Raw genomic sequence first — 21,130 nt, 5'->3', positions numbered from 1 at the left:
AGAAAGGGATGCAACCTCACCTGAAGGTGGCCGAGAAGGTCCGGACATGGGCGGATGTGGCAAAGGGCCCGTCGAGGGTGCCGTCCTGGACAAATCACCAGATCTCGGCGGCGGAGCTCGATGCCCTGAAGCGGCGGTTCACGGACGTGGTGGAGTTCTCGCCGGAGAAGATGGAAGTGGCCAGGGCGGCGTGGCGAGATACGGCAGTTATCATGCGTAGTTTGGGCCGCCGCGTGCCGGTGGACTGGATCAAGAAGGAGCTGCGGGTGGCTGGGAAACTTGAATACGATGCTGAGGATTTCCTGATGGCAGAGGAGACGGTTGTGTTTCGATTCCAGAGTGAGAGGGATCGGGAGGCTGTAATGGAGGCTGGTCCATTGCTGGTGGCTGGCCAGCTCCTAGCCATGGAGCGCTAGCGGCCGAATTTTGTTCCGGGGACTAACCAACTACGCCGAGCTGTTGTGTGGTTAAGGCTGCCCAATCTTCCGACGGAATACTGGACAAAGGAACTAATTTGGGAGATAGCAGCAAAAGCCGGACGACCTCTGGCTCTGGACAGGGTCACCGACCAGGGCCGGAAGCTGGGATTTGCTCGCGTCAAGGTGGAGCTGGATGTCGGCAGCCCGATCAGACCTGGGACCTTCATCCAAGTAAGTTCTGAACTCCACTGGCAAATATTCCGCTACGAAAACCTACCTGGGTTTTGCTTCAAATGTGCTCGGCTGGGGCACGGGGAGGGGACCTGTCCCTATCCCACGACTCCGGCGATGCCCGAAGTCCAGCGGACCGAAGGGGATGCGTCTTCCCAGGCACCGATCTCTGAGTCGGAGGAGGGGAATGAGTCGGGGTGCCGACTCCCTTTTGGTCCATGGCTGTCGACTACCAAGCTTCGGCCTCCCAAGGTCAACAAACCGGTGAAGAAGCCGGTCGAGCTGAAGGCGGATCACACACCGGTGCGGGAGCCTGGCGGGTCGGGGCCGCGATCCCCCAAGGCTTCACCGAATCCTTCCGTGTCGCCGTCAGACACGGATGGATGGCAGAAGCCAACCAAGTTGGCAAGGAGGCGGTCACCGGAGCAAGCTTCAACGGCGGTGAACGTCGGGAAGGCTCAACTCGGAGCAGACGCCGGGTCGGACTCGGTGTCTGCTGAGGGAATGGGCCAGACAGCGCAGGTGGGCCAGCTGGGTCGGGCCGTGCCAGGGCGGGCCAAGACGGTGGGAATGGATCCGGGCCCAAGCCCGAACCTTATATCCCAAGGAGGGCCGGGCCAAGAGGGAACGGGCCTGACTGGGGCCAAGGGGCCGGCCCACGGACTGGGATCTAGCCCGATGAAGAGGGCCAGAAGCCCGGCCAAGGCGAGACGGGGCTCGGGGGTGACTGAGCCGACTCAGCTCCCCTGTTCGGCGTCGTCGGCTTCACTCGAGGATTCGCACCTACGCCGGCGAGAGGAGGGACGACGGCACTTCCGAAGTGCCTCCTTGCCGCCGGCGAGAGCCCCGGCGAGAGCCCCCACTCGGCTCGGGGCAGGCCGTGCTCATGTTGCTGACCGGACGGCCGGGGTTCCGCTTGCTGAGGGCGGTGCAGACAGGCCGTGCAGGCTGGTGACGGAGGGCGTGACCCAGCGGTCGGGGGTGGCCGTGGCCACTGGCGGCGAGCCGGCTCTGGCCAAGGGAAAGGGACCGAAGGAGGCGCAGACGGCTACCTCTCAACCGCGGGAGGTGGCTTTGGCACATGTGGAGGACCCCTTATCAGGCCTGAGAAGGTTGGGGAAATCGGAAATGGGGGGAGGTTCCCTGCCAGCGACTACCAGAAACTCCCCTATGGTGATGAGAGGAGTTCATGGGGGCTCGGGACAGGGTCCTAATTCCCCTATTCAGGATCATGGGCAGGTTGTGAGTCTGTTGCGGGCTGTGATTCAGGAAGGGGTGGAGAAGCTAGGGGCAGTGGCTAGCGAGCAGCCCACGATGCCTGGGCCTTTAACTGATAGTGTTAAATGAAGATAATAGCATGGAATTGCAGGGGGGCGGCCAAGCCTTCTTTTTTGCCGTCCTTCAAAAGACTAGCTCAGCTTCATTGCCCCGATATTTGTTTCCTATGTGAGACACGGGTGTCCGGAGATGGTCTACGTCGGGTGCAGCGACGTTTAGCAGCTGATTGGGATTCATTTGAAGTTGAATCCCAGGGCTTGTTTGGAGGAATTTTGATGTTGTGGAAGCGAGGTGTTGCCTCTATCGATGTTTTCCGCCATTGTACTCAGCAGGTGGTGATGGTCATTTCGGAACCAAATGAACCCCCGTGGGTCTTGTGTGGGGTCTATGCCAGCACTGATTACCGGACTAGGAGAGTCCTTTGGGGTGAGTTGTCATGTTTACTGACTCAGGGGGTGCCGACAATGGTAGTGGGTGATTTTAACTGTGTACTAGGCCCTAATGAGAAACGAGGTGGGAGGACCTACTCTGACTCAGTGGATAGGAGGGAGTTTCGGGAGTTTCTGGATGTAAATGGATTGGTGGACCTCGGCTTCACCGGATCGCGGTTCACTTGGTGCAACAATCAGTCTGGAGGAGGGAGAGTGTGGGAGCGGCTTGACAGAGTTATTGCATCCCCGGATTGGATTCAGCGTTTCCCATCTTACCAGGTTAGTCATCTTGCTCGTATTGCCTCAGATCACTGCCCTCTTTTGATTTCTACAGCTTCGACCTCCAGTCATTATAGCCCTTTCTGCTTTGAGAAGCTGTGGTTGTCATACCCACAATCTTGGGAAGTGGTCAGGGGGGCTTGGGGAGTGCCAGTACAGGAAAATGCTATGCAGAGGGTGTCGCGTAGTCTGGAGCTTACTAAGCGTCGCCTTCGCAGATGGAATCGGGATGTTGTGGGTAATGTGTTCCGGAGATTGGAGGAGGTGGAGGGGTTGATTGTGAATCTCCAAGGAAGGGAGGACCGTGAGGGGGAGCTGGAGGAGGAGGAGATGGCAGACTTACGACGACATCTGTCCTCCCATCACTCATTGTTGCATCAGCAGGAGATTTTTTGGAGGCAGAAATCGAGAGTTCAGTGGGTCAAGGAGGGAGATCGAAACACCAGCTTTTTCCACCGATCGACGGTCATCAGGAGGCAAAGGAATATGATACGATCACTGAGAGTGGGAGTGGGACAGCGGGTGGAGGAGGATTCTGCAGTGAGACGGTTGTTGTTTGATTTCTTCAGGACTAGATGGACGGAGGTAGAGGAGCCCTTGGAGCTTGGCCGGCTTCCCAGGCCGGCGGTCAGAGTTGAGGAGGCAGAAAATGAAGCATTGATTCGACCTGTGTCTGATAAAGAAGTACAAGAGGTGGTATGGGCTCTAGCAGAGGACAAGGCCCCAGGTCCGGACGGGTTTCCACCCTTCTTTTTTCGGAGATATTGGAGTATTATACGGAGGTCGGTGGCAGAGGCAGTGCAGCTATTTTTCAGTCGGCGGTGATGACAGATGACTGGCAGGCGACTTTTATCACTCTGATACCGAAGCGTCAGGATGCATCGGAACCGGGCCACTACAGGCCCATTAGCTTGTGCACCACTTTGTATAAGATAGTGACGAGGCTTATGGTTGGGAGAATGAAGACTGTGCTGCCTAGCATTATTAGTCAGGAGCAGGGAGCGTTTGTGGGAGGGAGAAGCATATCAGATAACATCTTGTTAGCGCAGGAGATGATGGGTGACCTACAGAGAGCCCCGAGGAGGAGGGGTTTGATGGCAGTGAAAGTGGACATGGAGCGTGCCTATGACCGGATCCGCTGGGCCTTCCTTAGATGGGCACTGGAGAGTTTTGGCTTCCACCCGACCTGGATTGACTGGGTTTCTGGCGTTGTGCAGGGACCTAGTTTCTCCATATTGGTCAATGGTACGCCTTCGCCTTTTTTTCGAGCCACTATGGGGCTCCGCCAGGGATGCCCTTTGTCCCCATATCTTTTTATCCTATGCTCTGATGCCCTTTCCCGTGCACTACGTGTAGCTTGCGAGAACCGGGAGTTGGATGCCTATAGTCCAGCCCCGGCTGCTCGCCCCATTTCTCACTTGCTTTTTGCAGATGATTGCCTGCTACTTGCCAGGGCGAGGGTGAGGGATGCACGAGCTCTCCAGAGAGTGTTGACTGAGTACTGTGGGGCTTCCGGACAGAGGATCAATCTCCGGAAGTCATCTATACATTTCAGCCCACGCACGGAGCGGAGGGTGCGCCGAGAGATCAGGGTGATATTGGGGATGCAGGAGCAGGAGGGAGCTCTGGACTACCTTGGGGTTCCCATCACTGGGAGGAGATTGCGAGTGGCGGAGTGCTCTACTTTGGTGCAGAGGATGCAGAGCAGACTTGAGGGCTGGAGGGCCTCATCACTTTCTATGATGGGTAGGCTGACGCTGGTCAGGTCTGTTCTCTCTTCCATGCCTATTTACCTTATGGCCCATACTGTTGTGCCGAAGACGATTTTGATGGGGATAGAGCGGCTTATGCATGGCTTCCTGTGGGGCTCCTTGGGGAGAGGCCACGGGGTACATTTGGTGGCCTGGGGGAGAGTTTGTTCGCCTCTGGGCGAGGGTGGCTTGGGGGTGCAGTCACTGCTGGTGAGGCGGGAGGCGCTCCTGGCGCGGCGGGCAGTGCAGATTGTTTTGGAGCCCCAGGGACTGTGGAGTCAGGTTATGATAGCGAGATATGGCCGGGCAGGCCCTGCTGGCCCGGCGGTGGGGAGACGTAGGACCTCTGTTATGTGGCGGGAGGTTGGGAGGTACCTGCCTATGGCCCTGGCGCACACTAGATGGTTGATTGGTGACGGTCGGAGCATTGACGTGATGGAGGAGCCATGGGTGGATGCACTTCCGTTGAGTTTGTGGCCGACGATGATCAGCGGTGAGGGGGCGGAGGGACTACGGGTCTGCGACCTTATGATGCCGGGGGAGGCAGAGTGGGATGTGGACAGGCTGGGCCAGTTATTTGGGGAGCACCTAGCCGAGCGAGTACAGGCCCTTCCTGTTCCGGGATCAGCAGGGCCAGATGTCAGGGTATGGAGCACCACCGGCAGTGTCAGAGTCAGGGTGGGCGATGTTGCTCGGGTCCTTCAGCAGAGATCAGAGCTGGGCAGGGACTGTGGCTGGGTCTGGAGATTTGGGCTACACCAGAGAGTTGCACTTTTTCTCTGGAAGGTGGCCTGGGATCGTCTGCCGACGAGCTGGATTTTGAGCCGACGTGGGGTCAGCATTCCACCTGTGTGCCTATCTTGTGAGGTGGACGAGTCAGTGGATCATGCTCCATTCCAGTGCGTTTGGGCGAGGCAGACTTGGAGGCTGTCCGAGATCCCGGAGAGTGCCTGGAGCCGGAGGGATTGTTTTTTGGAGGAGGTTCGGCAGTGGTCTAGCTCCCCTCAGATGTGCCTTGTGGCTATTCGAGCGTCCTGCACAGCGTACCAGATCTGGCTGTCCAGGAACGCTCGAGTATTTGGCGAGCTCCGCCCGTCCCCACGATTCGTGATGGAGCGGGCTCGGACACAGGCAGCAGAGCTTCTCTCTGCAGGGTTGGATGATAGACCTTTGATAGCTCGGGACATCTGGGGCCCCCATACTGCTACGGCAGCTTCTCACACGGTGTTTTTCACCTGGGAGCCCCCACCCCCGAGTTTCCTCAAGGTCAACTTTGACGGTTCGGTCCTGGATGGAGGCAAGAGAGGAGGGGCAGGTTATGTTATCAGAGGACCGAGCTCTACCATGGTGGCAGCAGGGGGTGTCAGATCTTTGATACCTCGGTCCCAGGGGCAGAGCTGCGAGCGGCTTGGCTGGGATTGCGACATGCGCGGCGTGTGCTTCGGGCGAGCGCTATCCTTCTGGAGGGCGACTCGTCCACGGTGATCAGATGGGCCCAGCAGGGCCCTCACAGGGACGGAGGAGGGGTGCATCCTCTGCTTCGTGATATAGGGTCGATAGTAGGGGAGGGGATCACCTTTCGGGCTATGCATATATATCGGGAGGCCAACGGGGCCGCGGACTGGGTGGCGGCATATGTGGCTCACCACTCGGGAGATACCCTATGGGTTGGTGAGGATGATTTACCCGGTGCTTTCCGGGACATTTTGTTTGCAGACGCTTCTGGGTGTATTCGTACCCGACTAATATGAATCACCTGTTTTAGCAAAAAAAAAAAAAAAAAAGAAAAAAAAAAGATCCGGTTGCCGAGGGTAGTGAAGGGGTCGTCACTGAGTTCACCCCTTTAACCACTCGAACTCCACTAGATCGCTGTGGGACTCAGATGGTCGGTAAAAGTCGGCGAAGGTAGCGCACTGGCATTCACCCCGGAAGGACCAAATGGCTAGAGAGGGAGCTAACCGACTGATGGAATAGCGCATCTAGAAGCAGCAGCTGGAGAGTTGGAAAGCTATTTCGTTATCCATAATGGGCAAGCTGATTGTTGTGAGATGAGTCCCCAGCTCCATACCGATCTATCTCATACCTAATACGATTGTTCCGAAGTCGATGCTGCTGAGGATTGAGTAGATGCTCCGAAGCTTCTTGTGGGGCTCGTATGATGGCACACACGGGATTCACCTACTTGCTTGGGGTGTCATTTGCTAGTCGACTCAGGAGGATGGGCTAGGTGTTCAATCTTTGCTCAAGAGAGAGGCATTGGTCGCCAGACATGCCGCAAGAATATTCTTTGAGCTACATAGCCTATGGAGTCAGATGATGACAACCCGATACGACCTTGGGACCGCCGATGGGGTTTTCTAGAGGGGTCGAAGGTGCTCCTTCATTTGGAGAAAGATTTGTAGACATGTTCTTATGGTTTTGGCCATATCAGATGGTTGATCGAAGACTAGCACAATATGGATCTAGTGGAGGACCCCTGGATGGACACCCTCTTGGTGAGACTCTGGCCGACCATGGTCAACATTGAGGTCGTGGGTGGTTTGCAAGTTTGTGATCTCCTCCACCCATATAAGACTGGTTGGCTCTAACCAGTCTGGTCATCTATTTAGAGAGCACCTTATAAAGAGTGCATTCACTGGCGATTTCTGGATGTGCAAGTCCGGAGTGCTATTTGTAGTCCGAGGATCAGTGTCAGGGAAATCTACGACCTATTCTAAAGTGAGCAGAGTCAGAGATTGGACTGTGTCTAGATTTGGAGGTTTGGTTTTCATCCAAGAGTTGCATTATTCTTGTGAAAGGGGGCTTGGGGACGTTCACCAACTAGGGTCGTCCTGAGTATTTTGCTGATCTGCCCTGGGTGTGAGGCAGAGAAGTCCGTGGATCATATATTATTCTGGTGTGATTGAGTTGTGAGGGTGTGGAGGCTGTCTGATATCCCGCCAAAGGCACTATGCCAGACTAGTTTCTTTACCTAAGCACTTAGGAGGTGGTCTGGTATGTCTCAGACTCAGTATGTGGCCATTAGGGCGACTTATGTTGCTTGTCACATTTAGTTGGCTATGAATGCTTAGATATTCAGGAAGAGTAGTTCGACACCTAGGCTCGTCATGGAGAGGGCCTAAGTGCAGGCTGTGGAGATTACCCATGCTGATCCGTCGTACTAGTCGTTGATAGCTTGGGATACCCGGGACTCTTATTTTGCTCATGCAGCATCTTAGATGGTGTACATCACTTCAGAGCCCCCACCCCCAATGCTTTCTCAAGGTCAACTTCGATGGATGTGTTTTAAATGGCGGCAAGAGGGGTGGTGCAGGCTTCGTGATCAGAGGCCCAGACTCTAGAGTGGTGGCAACTAGAGGGAGCTCGATCTTCGACATATCGGTCCTGGGGCAGAGGTGAGAGCATCTTGGGTTGGCTTGTGTCATGCTCGGCATGCTCTACGGGCCAGTGCCATCTTGCTCGAAGGTGACTTGGCCATTATGATCGGCCAGATCTGAAAATATCTTGGTGTAGCTAAGGGACACCACCTCCTACTTTGGGACATCTGGGGCATGGTTAGTGGTGACATTATCTTTAGGGTAGATCATTTTTTTTAAGGAAGGCCAACAACGCTTGGATTGGGTGGCCTCCTTTGTTGCAATCACTTTGGGGGAGTTCTTTGGACTGGCGAGAAGGAGTTGCCACAAACACTTTGTGACTTATTGTATTTTGACTTTTTTGGATGTATTCATATTAAACTAATATGAGTCGCCTGGTGTAGCACAAAAAAAAGAAAAATAATGAAATAAGTACGAGAACAAGCTAGTGGAACAACGCACAATAGATGGAGATAGTTTGATGAAGAGGGGTTTAAAGGAGGGCTCAAAACAGCCAGCCTATCTTGGGACATTAGTCTGGTCGGCCATGCAGCAACCATTACATCTCAATGAGCTGCTTACCGTGAGGTACACTCGACCCAAAGCATGCACAAAAGGAAGGGTAAATTATGATTCCTCTTACTAGCCATATGGTCATAAAAATGTAATTAGATTTATGAAGGTCATAAAAATTTTCCTTTAAAAGTACTAAACCTTGACTCAAAAAAATAACTTGACATGACCAAGTCACAAGTCAATACATCAATTTTTTAAAATTTTGTTTCTCTTCCGGTTAAAAAAGTCATACATAATCCATTTCTTAGAATTAGCCTAAACTAAAAACAAATCACTTTCAATTCAAACAATTATCTTCCTCAAAACAAGAGAAAAAAAAAAACAATCACCTTGCGAATTTCTTACATTTAGTTCGACTTGGCAAATTCAAGAGCCGGCATGATTTGTCTTGAAAGCCCGGGCAGCCCAAATTTCGATTCCGCTTGGTTCATCCGTTTGATTTACCGACCGGGTTTCACAAGGAAATCAAACACCGGCTCGATGCGGTCCGAGGTCTTAGTCCCAACGGTCTGAACCGGTCGGGCAAATAAATAGAAGGCGCCAAGGCGGTGAGCTCCGTTCATCCATTTCAGCAACCCTAGCCGCGCCCAATCCTTTCACGCTCTCGCCTCCGCTGAGTGTCCTCCGACTCAGCCCGTGTGCCGCTTTCCTCGCCGGTGCAGAGCCAGGTCCGCCACTCTCCCTCGCCGCCGTCCTCCTCCAACCTCTCGCTCTGCGGTTGAGGTGAGATCCCTTCGAGAGATCGAGTCATGGCTTTCTTCTTTCGCGCCCCTTCGCCAGAGAGGAGAGGGAGAGAGCGAGAGAGTGGAGAAGCCTTCTTCTGGCGCCTAGCTCTATAAATACTTGTTCTCAACTTCGTTTTTTTTTTCGCTTCTCGGTTTTGTTTTTTTTCATTCTTGGCTTCTTGTCGTCGTACGAGATCTTGCCGCCGGCTCTCGGTCTCCTTGTCGGTGGGATGGCGATGGCGAGGGCGAGCTCCGGCCCCGCGTCTCTCGAGTGGTTCTACACCGCCGGCGCCTACGCTGGATTCAGCGAATCCTCCAAATCCTCCGCCACCGACGTGATCTCCAAGTGCCGGAATGATGTTGCTTTACCGGCTTTGCTTGAAACGATTTCTTTGATTTCTTTTTTCTGCTAATGATTTCTCTTTTCTTTCTTTTTTTTGTGTTTCTTTCGCCGAGATGAAACGGTTCAGATATCTGATATTGTTTAATTTCTCGATAGTTTTCTTAGTTTCCTATTGTAATTTGATTTCTTGGTTTGGAAAGTTACATCAAGAACGCTCTACATCTATAGATTCTTAGGATGAATTTGTTTCCCAAGAAAATGTTATTTTGGGGGCTTAATCAGGTTGATTAATTTTTATTTAATTTTTATTTTTTTGAGGCGGTGCTTACGTTTATGATTGGATTTTTTTAAAAAGGAAAGTGCACTGCAACTTGCTGGAAGCCCACTTAGCCCAACGATTATCTTATACTGCCTATCTGTAGGAAGCCCATTTAGCTCATTTGATCTGATAAACTGGACCGAACTGATTTTTTTGGGTCTGTTTGAACCGGTTTTCATGTATGGTCGGTTCAGTTTCAGTTTTAGAAACCGATTTAAGTTGGTTTGGTTTCAAAAATACCCCTTAACCGATCCAACCTGAACCATGCACATGCTTATTTGTTTAAAGTACAATTGTGTACGGGATTTAGCGAATGTGATCTTTATTGATAGATTATATTCCTTCAAGCTCTATCTAGGGTTTAGCTTTCCACTTATCCGAAGAATTTGCTTGTGCTTCCTGGATTTGTGTTGCTAACTTATATTAATGCATCAGGTCCGATTATGGTCCTCTCTCGGCTCTCACAGCTTGGGGCCCGATTCTTGAAAGAGTCTGGAATAGGTATCTTTATTTTATTTTTTTCTTAATGTATTTGTCTTTATTTTATGTATCATTAGTGTTGGATTTTCACCTTTTAGTATTCCAAAATATGAACTGAGAATGGTATTTAGTGGTAGTCTCATTGTGGGGTTTGTTAGAACAATGATTTGAGTGATTTGTTCTGGTCTATTGCTGAACTTGCATGGTTTCTGCTAGATGTCATGTTGATTGGTGTGCTGTGGGCATAAACCAGTTTCATAGGCATGGTGAGATACGGATATTTGGAGGCTGAAATGGTATCCTACACTCAAAGATGACCTTGTGGTAACATGCTAGAGAGATATTGCCAGACTGCCAAAGGAATGGGGCAGTTGATGAATCAAAAATTAATAGATGCACATGTGCTGATTATTGTGCCATGTATTGTTTAGAATTATAACATAGCATGACACCCTAGTGACATATAAGCATCAGAAAATGCATCAAATGAGCAATAGTTATTACGAAAAGACGTAATATAATGAGAAGCTTTTCTTTAGCTGTATGGCTCGATTCTAGTTATACTATCCATATTATAGTTTTGTATAGGTATACCACAATTAGACCATAGTTACTTTAGTTTAATATAATGAGATTACAATTATACTATAGATGTGCTGCAATGATGCTGTAATCGCGATATAAATGTGATTTGGTTTTTACACTAAAGCTATAGTGGCTCTATATAATATTGTATATGTTATATCTACAAAATGCTTGTATTATTCTATGGTTACAATGTTCTGCAATTTTAATATAATTATACTCTAGTTATAACGTGGTAAACTATAATTATACCATAGTTATAGTAAAGTTATATTATTGCTATACCGCATTTATATTACATCTATAACATATCTAATAGCTTATATGGTAATCGTACTATAGTTATATTACAACCATACTATAATTACAATATACTCGTATCATAGTTATAACATAGCTATTATACAACTTATAGTCATACTATAGCTTAATATTAGTTATATCATATTCATGGTGGTTTGATGCTCTTTGATTTTAGGAACAAACCATCTCCCTCACATGTCACATAATTGTAGAAGATAAATTATGTCTTTTTGTTTGGTTTCTGTTGGTACGAGGCCATGTTGATGCCCAGCTTTTGGCGGGGCACAAATCATGCTACATGCTGGCATCACACTAGCATGGAATGTGATTTACAATATGGACCGACATGGTATATGCTTTACAATATGGACCGACACGTGTTGGCACTTAAATTTTTTATTTAGAATTACATCATGAAAGAGGCTGAAATAAGGTAAAAAGCAAAGAAATGTTTCCCTACTTTTTTTGGGTAATCTTGAGGTCATGTGTTAGTTCCCCAATTTCATTATCTCACGAGGAGGATATTGCAAGGGGAACAACTTGATGTGATTCCAAAAAAAATATAAGGTTTAATTTTTCTTTGTTAAATTTATTTTAATTCATGGAGTTGTTTTATTTATAATGTTTTCTTGCATTAAAAGATCTTTTAGGGCTAATAATGTAGTTTGGAATTCAATTCTTAACATTAACTATTTAGTTGCCATTTCAGAAGCAGAAGTTGATGTATAATTGTATGGTTTTAGGCATGGTTTGCCGAACTGGTACTATAGGATGTACCAACGAGTGATCAGTTTAGCATGCAATGGGTTTGTACCATGCCATTTCGGGATATACTAAAATAGGGAGAGTTGGAGAGGGAGGAGAGGGAAAAAGAGAGGGAGGAAGGGAGGAGGAAGGGAGAGAGAGGCCGATGGAGAGGGAGAGGGCCAAGAGGTCGTCATCATTGAGGGGGGGGGGAGTGAGAGGGGTTGATAAAGAGAGGGAGGGGCTCTCGTTGAGAGAGAGAGAGAGGAAGGGGCCATCGTTGAGAGAGAGAGTGATAGACGTACATAGGGCTTTTGGAGCTCATCGGTAGCAGCGGTGGCATCGTTCGGTGTTGTTGTCGAGCACCGAGGATGGAAGATTAGGGTTTCAAGTATGGGGAAGGGGTGAAGTTGCAATTGAACCACTATAATTGGGGTGAACCAAATTTATATGTCAAATCATGTTGGTAGCCGACTGGTCTGGCTTGGTGTGCCCCAAACCAGTTGGTTCAACATGGTTTGGCAAACCATGGTTTTGGATTCTAAATAGTTGCTTTGAAGTCCCACAGCTTTTGGTTCATATTTTATATTAGTTGGCTATTGTGATGGTTTAAGCATAGTATATACTTAAACCTATTAGCCAAAGCAAGGTATTAGTTAAAAGGGTAATTTTATTACAAAAATGTAAGTAGTTTTTTTAGCTAGAACTTCTATGCATAGTCCTAGTTAGGTTACCTGAGATGGTAAAAATGTTTTACAAGCAAGTTAGTTGGTTTGGACTTATTCAAGTGGCTCTATATGTAGGGGTAGCCACGACAATGGATCCAAGAACTATTTTTAAGGGGCTAAGAGTGGATGATTCTTTCCTTATTTAAGGGTTTTGATAACTAGGGAAAATACAACCTTAAACATCATGGTATGATCCTTGGTTTGATGAAGGCTGGGGAGGAATGATACTAACTTGAACATGGAAATTCAGAGAGTGTGTATACATATGGGTCATCACGCAAAATGAGAGAATATGATCTGGTATAGGATGATGATCCTGAATGTCCGACGATCCTAATATGTTTAGGATTCTTACTCGATGCATTGCCTCATCAGCCAGATTAGTACTTCATCTGCAACCCTCTGGGTCCTTTATGGTGTCTAAGAATCTAATTTCCCCTTTATTTTTTTAATTTTTTATCCAAATATATAAAATAAAATAAAAACTAAAAAAAAGTTGTATCATTGCGTATGACTAAGATCTACGACATATTATGAAATCATGCCAAAATACGAAATTTTGGCATGCTTTTCTAATATTCAGCTTTGTTGCTTTATGGGATTAAAAAAAAGAAAAATTGAAGAGGGAATGTAGGAAAATACCTCGGCGAATCGAGGATTTGCCCTCCTTGCTCACCTTTCCGCTCTCTCCCTCTCTTTCTCCTCTCCTTTCCTTCTCCTCTTTTATGTTGCTCATGTGTGACATGAAGGGAGAAAAGGGTATGGTATTTTTTTCTCCCTCAATTGCCGAGGGGAAAGGTTAATTGGGCGTGAACCAAGCCTTTATTAGACCGAAGTGCACGGAACGACTTGGTTTCGAGCAGTTTGGCTAGGTAAGGATTGGTCCGCACTCCTTCAGGCCCATTTCGTACCAATTCCACGAACAATCATGATTTGTGATCAGTATGGTTCTGACCACATTTGATCCCGTATCGTATACCATGGCGTCAATCACTGCCTGGCAAGCATGTTGTGATGTGCCAATATAAAAATTAAAGAATTACTCAACACCTTTTTTATTAGAAAGGCTTATAAGAAGAGAATCCACAGGTTCCATGCTACTTGTTTTGGATGTCGATATTAGCTTGTCATCACTGACACTTTGAATGTCGGTTGAGAGAATTTATGAACATATTTCCTTTAGTGAAGAGCTTGTCAAAGAAAACTATTATTAACTGCATTAACTAGAGCACTATTGTGGAAGTTAAAATAGTTATAGTAAATATTTTGTGACATATTATTGCATCAAAGTAGTCAATTTGAAAAAATATTGTGACAACATCAAGTGCCTTACTCTATAAATAGCTTCTTAGGTGGAGTTGGGTTTTCAAATAACTAATTGAATGGATAAGCTTTTCATGATGACTAGATTCTTTGATTTTGACAATAATATGCTATAAAGGACTCGCAAATAATTAAATATCACCCCAATCTTCTTTTTTCTTTTCCTTTTTGTTTGCCATTGTGGAACTCTTAGAATGTGACAGAAAGCTAAAATAGTTTTATGGGCTTTTAAGCCATCTAGATGTTAATTATATTTGATGAAGATGCAAGACCACTCATTAGTATGCTAAACTCTATTTTGACAACTTCCTGATTGTGAATTGCTCTAATTAGTTTGGACAAGTGTCAAAAATCATCTATATGTCTGAACATGGGGTCATTTATAGAAGTCAGGATTCGTTTGGTTTGTGGAAAGCATTTTACCTCACTGGATTGCATTTTCTGGGAAGCCAATGTATGGGTATATGATACATAGAAAAGTGGTTTTTGCATGTTTCGTTGACCATAGGAAAGTGGCATAAGAAGTATACTTTTTATAGTGACATGTTTGGTTGAGCATCTATTTTCCTTTGTAAGTTGTGTAAAATACTTATTATGCCCTTAGAATTAGATACAATACTCCCACTTACAATATTTGGAACAACAACGTCAGTATCAATAGAAGAATGTTGACATGGATGTCTGACTGGAACTTCACTACCCAACCTAGTTTGCAAACTAAGAATGCTTCAATCAGGAGATAGATCGTTGTCATTGCCGTCATAGTCATTCCTTCTCGTAACATCATAATAATTATTTTTAGAATAATAATTGGCAACAGAGAATTCTGGGTTTGAAGCAGAGTTAGCCATGTGAGGTGGTTGCACATATTCCAAACTGTTTGAAGAGACCAGGTTTAATCCACTTTAAGTATGATCCATTTTAGTATGATGGCTTAAGGGCATTTATGAAAAAATAAAAATTACCACAATTCCCAACTCGTGGGAAATCGGCTTTCCTATGTCCTACATGGTTTTTCTTTTCCATGAAATGTGGGAAAGTTTTTCCCATGGGAAAGCTCCAACCAAACATGAGCCATTTTTTTATTTTTCTGTTGACCACACTTTTCTCTCTTCTTTTTCTGTGAACCAAACAAGTCCTCAATGCAGTAAAATTTTACAATATCTTTATCTTTAGAGCATTCTGGGTTTGAAGCAGAGTTAGTCATGTGAGGTGGCCGCACACATTCCAAGTTGTTTGACGAGACTGGGTTTAATCGACTTTAGTTGGACCCATTTTAGTATGATGGCTTAAGGGCATTTATGAAAAAATAAAAATTACCACAATCCCAACCCCTGGAAAACTGGCTTTTCTATGTCCTACATGGGTTTTTCTTTTTCATGAAATGTGGGAAAGTTATTTCCATGGAAAAGCTCCAACCAAACATGAGCCATTTTTTTATTTTTTGTTGACCACACTTTCATCACTTCTTTTTCTGTGAACCAAACAAGTTCTCAATGCAGTAAAATTTTACAATACGTTTATCTTTAGAAAATTTAAGACTTGTTTGATCAGCTCAGTGCTGCATGTTTGCTTGATGTCTATTGCGTCTCAATTTACATAGCAGTTAAATGTTTAGGAGTTGTCATTCCATGATCTATGATTTATCATGAATTTAAAATGGAAAATAAAATCTTGTCTCTCATCAAATCTCCTTCTCTTTTCCCTTATTTCTCATTTGTTTTCTTCTTGATCAATCTCTCCTCTTAAATCTCCTGTTTCTCTTATTTCATTTTAAACTAAGTTTTGTTGTGCTAGAATCGGTGCCCGGATCGGTTGTCCGGCGGCACAGGTCGGTATGCCTCCGTACTGTTTCGTGCCGGCCCGACACAGTAGAGGAGGTAGGGGAGAGGAAGAACGATAGAGAGAGAGAGAAAAAGAGAGAGAGGGGGAGAGGGGGAGGGTGGCGGAGGCCGGCGAAGGGTCGACGAAAGTAGACAGCTTGTCAACTTCACTTAAAAATCTCAAAATTAAAAAAGGGCCCCGTCCGGGATCCCTGTTTCGAACGGAACATGGGACCCGGAGGTAGAGCCCCTCTTCCACCTCCTTCTTGCGGCTCGCCGGCCTCCGCGACTCTCTCTCTTCCTTCCTCTCCCTCTCCCTCTCCCTTTCTTCCCTGCTCGCTCTCTCTTTTCCTCTCTTTCCTTCTCCTTCTCCCCCTATGTTGATGGTTTTTTGTTTCGGTTGCCAGAACTGTTCCGGTCCGCCGCGGGTACCACTTGATACTCCATGAACTGCTCGGTTCGGGACAGTTCCACTGACCATGTTTTAAACTAAATTTAGTTTGTCTTGTTTTTAGCGATGATGCCCTCATTAGATGGTGTCAATGTTATTTGTGGTTGACTGCCAAATGAATAAAAATCATGGGCTCTTTAGGAAGGGATAGCTTTAAAAATTTAATTAGCACTAAGACCATGTTGATTTAAGAAGGCAAGATTGTCCCCAATTATGCTATGCTTTTCTGGACTTATTTTTCTAAAAGTCACATTGCTCCCAGATTGTTGAACATGACCATTGTGGATCTGATTGCAGAATAACTAGTGATTGAAAAATTTCTGAAGATTATCAATGTGTCAATTTTTATGATGAAAATTGTCTGATAGAAATATGACGCCGCAGTTCATTAGATGAAGATCCAGCAAGCAATGAAGATAGTTTGGTGAGAAATATTTACAAATATAATAATCTCTAAATAGCGATTTTACGATGACAATTCAGCAGTTGATCCATATAATGCAAAATATTCACAAGGTTCAAACATAGTCCATAATAGAAGCTTCCAATGCAAGATTGGCTTATTGATCATGATTGCAACTTCATTCTAGGTTATTGCAGAAAACTTACCAAACTGATGTTTATGTTTTTTGATAATATTTTATTGCTGTAAAGGAAGGCTTATCTTATTTGCGACTCCTCTTTTGAAAAGCCCTCAATCTGTATCCTTTTGAGGCTACATTCTTGATATGCTTTCTTTTCCTTTTGTCAACCTCCTGCATGAGATTTATTTACTCCATGATATTAATTAAATAACTGTTTTCTTTACTACAAGTATGCATGCTGCCTCCTGAAGTCAGTTTTATTACTGGTTTAGGTTGACACTAGCTAGCTCCTGTTTGGCAGGTCAGTTTTGTGTAACTAGAAGACGATGTGTAAAAGGGCCTTCCAGTCATTACTTATACCCCATGGTTAGTTTTATTTTCTAAAACTAATATGCATTATGTGTTATATAATCAAATCTGTCACGATGTTGGTGACAAGAATGCATGCAGATTTAATCCTTCTCCACATCCTTGCCATTGTTGTTTTTTGGGGAATATCGTTTTTAAGAGTAAAATTAAAGTGGGACTTACCAGCATCCAGAAAAAATTCTGATGCAGATATTTTTAACTTTTGCCAGATAGTTAGATTGTGGATTTCTGTAACAACTTGAGGTTTGCAGTTTTGTCATTTTCGCCCTACCTCATCATTGGGTTGCTATTTTATTTTATTTTTTCCTAGTTTAGTTTTTCTAGATATAATTACGCGAAATGATTTATCTTCCAGGACTTCTTATTCTTATTGAACAAAAAAAAAACTTATATACATATGCTATGAGTACCATGATATTATACACACACACACACGCGTATGTATGTATGCATATTTATATATATGAATCAAATTATAATTGAATTTTCGTGTAATAATTGATTTTCACAAGATCGGCTTATTTATCAGGATAATATGTTGAGAGTTTTTTGATGTCCCTATTTTTAAAGTAGATGAATCATGATGTTTTATGACTGTTGACATGTCTTTTTCAGAAAAATCTTCCCTTTTCTACTGCTCATGAGGAAAGCAGCGAAAAAAAAGAGAAGTAAGTTCCTGATCATTTAGTTTTATACTAAGTGATCTTATGACGTAGCCCACTTATTTTATGAGGTGTTAAATTTCATGATGTACATGGAATCCATGTCGACATCTTCTACTTATGCACATTTGTATAATCAATTCTTTATAAATGTATTAAATATGACCTATGCTTACTTTCATGTTTTCATGTTTATTAGTGCTGAAATCAAGTTGCTGTCTTCCTGTTATGTTTGTTTATTTATTCCTTTTGATGGTAATGTGTTGTTTATACTGCAAATACCATTTCAGACATTATATTACTGTTTTCAAAGACATCAATTATTGGGCAAACTATAGCTTTTTGGAGGCATCTAGGGTGGGTGCATTTAGATGTACCAAATCCATAACGTGTTCTGATATTATACCTTTTTCTTTTAGGGAAAAGGATATAATTATCAACAAGTAGGTCCTTGGGGTTGATTTTGAGATTTAGAAAATTCTGAGAACCATGGAGTGGGAACTTTCTAATCTCAGTGGAGTTTTTGACTCATGCTTTTCCTGATTTATCTACTTGTGTTTCTATGTTTTAACATTTCCTTTGAACAACCACATTCCTCTTCCAAAAGGATATCAATCATGTTTATAATATTTTGAAATATAAATTATTGAATCATGATTTGCAAGTAAAGGATCTCCAACCACGACCTTCATTGTTGAATGTTGGTGTGTTTTTTGCAGATAGTTTGCCTTCATCTCCCTTTTCAGTATCCACACATTCTTGACTGAAATTTCTATGCACTATCGAGTTTGTTTTTCATTCAAGCTTTTGGATTAAAAATATCTATGATGTCTCTTGCATTAGATGCAGCTCATAAACCTTTGCCAAGCATCCAATAATGTCTCATATTTGATAAATGCATGCTTTCCTATCAGCAATTTCTGTTGGCCATAAATCCACTAATCTGTCTCTTTTTTCTTCTTTATTTATTTATCCAAGCTTTAATGTTGAAACAAAATGATTTTTTTTGTACTTCTATGCTTTTAGAGTACTCAGACTTTCTGCTATAAAGTCAAGAAGCCCTTTCATCATAATTGTTTTTGGTAAACCGTGCAGGATAACTGTGACGTTTGTTGATAAAGATGGTGAGGAAAAGGTCATCCAAGTTCCTATTGGAATGTCAATGTTAGAAGCTGCCCATGAAAATGACATAGAACTTGAAGGTTTTTATCTTGTGATCACTAGACACTATACAAGATTTTTATAACGATTTGCTTTATATGTAAGGTGAATTTATTGGGCCTGCAGTCAACAGTTATTGATTTATTGAAATACCTCTGAATAGTCATGTACTTTCACTTGATCATATCCAATTAGCAAATGCTACATATAGAATTTTGATAAGGTTTATGTGAATCATAAACCTTTTATCTACTAGTGGTTGGATGAGAAATTGTTGAATATGGTGTACCTTTATTTGGGGTTCATTATTCAGTTTCAGTTACCCTATATTTCTGATGTGGCCTCAGGAGCATGTGAGGGCTCACTAGCTTGTTCTACCTGCCATGTGATTGTGATGGTATGTTCTTGGTTACTCTAGATTATATATATATACATATATATATGTATACACATATACATACATACATATGTATGTATGTATATATACACACATATATACATACATGTGTGTATATATGTATGTATGTATGTATAGACTGTGCTACACTCAAGTGGATCTTCACTCAGATTCGGTCAAGTCTAAATTGGACAATGGGGGTTCCATATCGATGATTCGAGCCACTAGATGTGATCTATTGCATCTAGATCGGTTACATTACCAAAACTCATGTGATTTGGAGACTTCTAGTCTATGCATCAGGTAGTCCATAAATGGACAGTCTAAATAACTCTAAATTTATATATTTTGTTGATCACTTGATGCATAGGCTAGGAGTTTCCAAATCACATAATTTTTTGATATGTAAGCAGTTTAAAAGTAGTAGATCACATACAATGGTTCGGATTGTTGATGCGAGACCTTCATTGTTCAATGGAGACTTGACCAGATCTGAGTGGAGATCCACTCGAGTGGAGCCAAGTTCAGCTCTCTCTCTCTCTCTATATATATATAGGACTTTGATGCATTCTCTGACTGGGAAGCTGCTATCAGGATATGGAATACTACAACAAATTAGAAGATCCAGTAGATGAAGAAAATGACATGTTGGATCTAGCATTTGGGCTTACTGAAACGTATGTGAATCTTCCTGTGAAAAGCTTAAATAGTCTCCATATTTTATTTGGAATAAGTTGTGAAACTACTTTTGCAGGTCTCGCCTTGGTTGCCAGGTGATTGCAAAGCCTGAGCTTGATGGAATTCGCTTAGCTCTACCAGCAGCTACCCGAAACTTCGCTGTTGATGGGTTTGTACCAAAACCACACTGAATGTGTTTTCATACTTTTTGAGTGTAAAGATTGCATTCAAACCACAGTTTTGCAGTTTGTGCTGCACAGACAATTTTGATCTTTAACATCCAAAATCATCAAAATCAGGCATTCCATTGTTGTATAATAATCGGCCAACATTTCGAGTCATTTATTGAGCTCTGTGAACTCCTTTTTGGCAATTGATCTTTAATTGTAAACTTTTATTTCAGACGGGGTTCTAACATAAAATCATCTCTCTTACACTGCAATCACTTGGGTATGATTTTTTAAATCAACCTGAAGCATCTTTTTGCCTTGTTACTGACTGAATTTCCTTAACCAAAAACCTGGTGCATTAAATCTCATGAAACCTTAAGCTTCCCATTTGTGTTTCATAATTTAGGCTACGAAACGGTCATTGTTGATATATTTTTATATGCTGGGAGCCGGTTGAAAGTAATTGCATGTTGTGCTTTTCCCCCTTCTCTTTGTTGTAGGTGCACTGATTCATTCTTGCCAGCCATTTGGCTTGTTAATGAAGGCCATAGGCTGATGATATAAATTTAGTAAATTGGAAATTTTCCTGCACGATACCTGCCTTATGATGACTCATGTACATGCTGTTTGCATCTGAGTGGTTAAAGCAGTTGCCTACCAATAATAAAAAGAAAGACATACGGCACCATGCTGGACCGAGTCCTTATCTGCTTGCAAGGACCTCAACCTCACCTGAGCTCAACTCATGTTGAGTTCTTTGTTCTGGTCTATCACATTCTAGATTTATCAAGGTTGGGACCTTCATTGCACTGCCTTTCTAGGTTTAAGTCAAGGTTTATTCAGTTGCTTTTGTTTATGTGATTTTGTCTAGGAATTTAAATATAGACAACTTAGCAGAATAATGGCTTTTCCAAAAGTTGTCGATAAACTGAAATGGATACACGATAACAAGCCAAAGCTGAGT

At 44.2% G+C, this 21,130-nt stretch overlaps 2 protein-coding genes across 4 annotated transcripts; both read left to right on the top strand.

Moving 5' to 3' along the window:
* Positions 1–3,462: 3,462 nt before the first annotated feature.
* LOC149750964 (uncharacterized) lies at positions 3,463–6,916 on the top strand. The gene is made up of 2 exons (XM_089928415.1): positions 3,463–5,613; positions 6,821–6,916. The coding sequence occupies exons 1-2, from the start codon at positions 3,463–3,465 to the stop codon at positions 6,914–6,916; spliced, it is 2,247 nt and encodes a 748-aa protein (XP_089784541.1).
* A 1,962-nt stretch (positions 6,917–8,878) lies between these two features.
* Positions 8,879–20,398, top strand: LOC103703315 (uncharacterized). 3 transcript variants are annotated; one of them, XM_039131534.3, is made up of 8 exons: positions 8,879–9,044; positions 10,144–10,209; positions 17,031–17,095; positions 17,714–17,766; positions 18,856–18,962; positions 19,269–19,318; positions 19,913–19,995; positions 20,073–20,398. In XM_039131534.3, the coding sequence occupies exons 2-8, from the start codon at positions 10,152–10,154 to the stop codon at positions 20,185–20,187; spliced, it is 531 nt and encodes a 176-aa protein (XP_038987462.2). In that variant the 5' UTR covers positions 8,879–9,044; positions 10,144–10,151; the 3' UTR covers positions 20,188–20,398. The 3 variants fall into 3 exon arrangements, with proteins under 3 accessions (XP_038987462.2, XP_038987464.2, XP_038987463.2); XM_039131536.3 differs by having other exon boundaries at positions 8,889–8,989; XM_039131535.2 differs by lacking the exon at positions 8,879–9,044 and adding an exon at positions 9,249–9,381.
* The last annotated feature ends 732 nt before the right edge of the window (positions 20,399–21,130 follow it).

The sequence above is a fragment of the Phoenix dactylifera genome, chromosome 18, assembly GCF_051530095.1.
Source record: "Phoenix dactylifera cultivar Ajwa chromosome 18, Ajwa_hap1_PhDact_Kaust_v1.1, whole genome shotgun sequence".
Lineage (NCBI taxonomy): Eukaryota > Viridiplantae > Streptophyta > Magnoliopsida > Arecales > Arecaceae > Phoenix > Phoenix dactylifera.
This window is presented reverse-complemented; position numbering and strand designations above follow the sequence as displayed.

Excerpts from the sequence above, each read along its gene's own strand:
- LOC149750964 (XM_089928415.1), top strand. The coding sequence starts at position 3,463 with ATGACAGATGACTGGCAGGCGACTTTTATCACTCTGATACCGAAGCGT. Across the intron at positions 5,614-6,820 it reads CTACGGCAGCTTCTCACACG|ATGGTTGATCGAAGACTAGC; the intron begins GTGTTTTTCACC and ends TGGCCATATCAG.
- LOC103703315 (XM_039131534.3), top strand. The coding sequence starts at position 10,152 with ATGGTCCTCTCTCGGCTCTCACAGCTTGGGGCCCGATTCTTGAAAGAG. Across the intron at positions 17,767-18,855 it reads AGCAGCGAAAAAAAAGAGAA|GATAACTGTGACGTTTGTTG; the intron begins GTAAGTTCCTGA and ends TAAACCGTGCAG. Across the intron at positions 19,319-19,912 it reads CCTGCCATGTGATTGTGATG|GATATGGAATACTACAACAA; the intron begins GTATGTTCTTGG and ends AGCTGCTATCAG.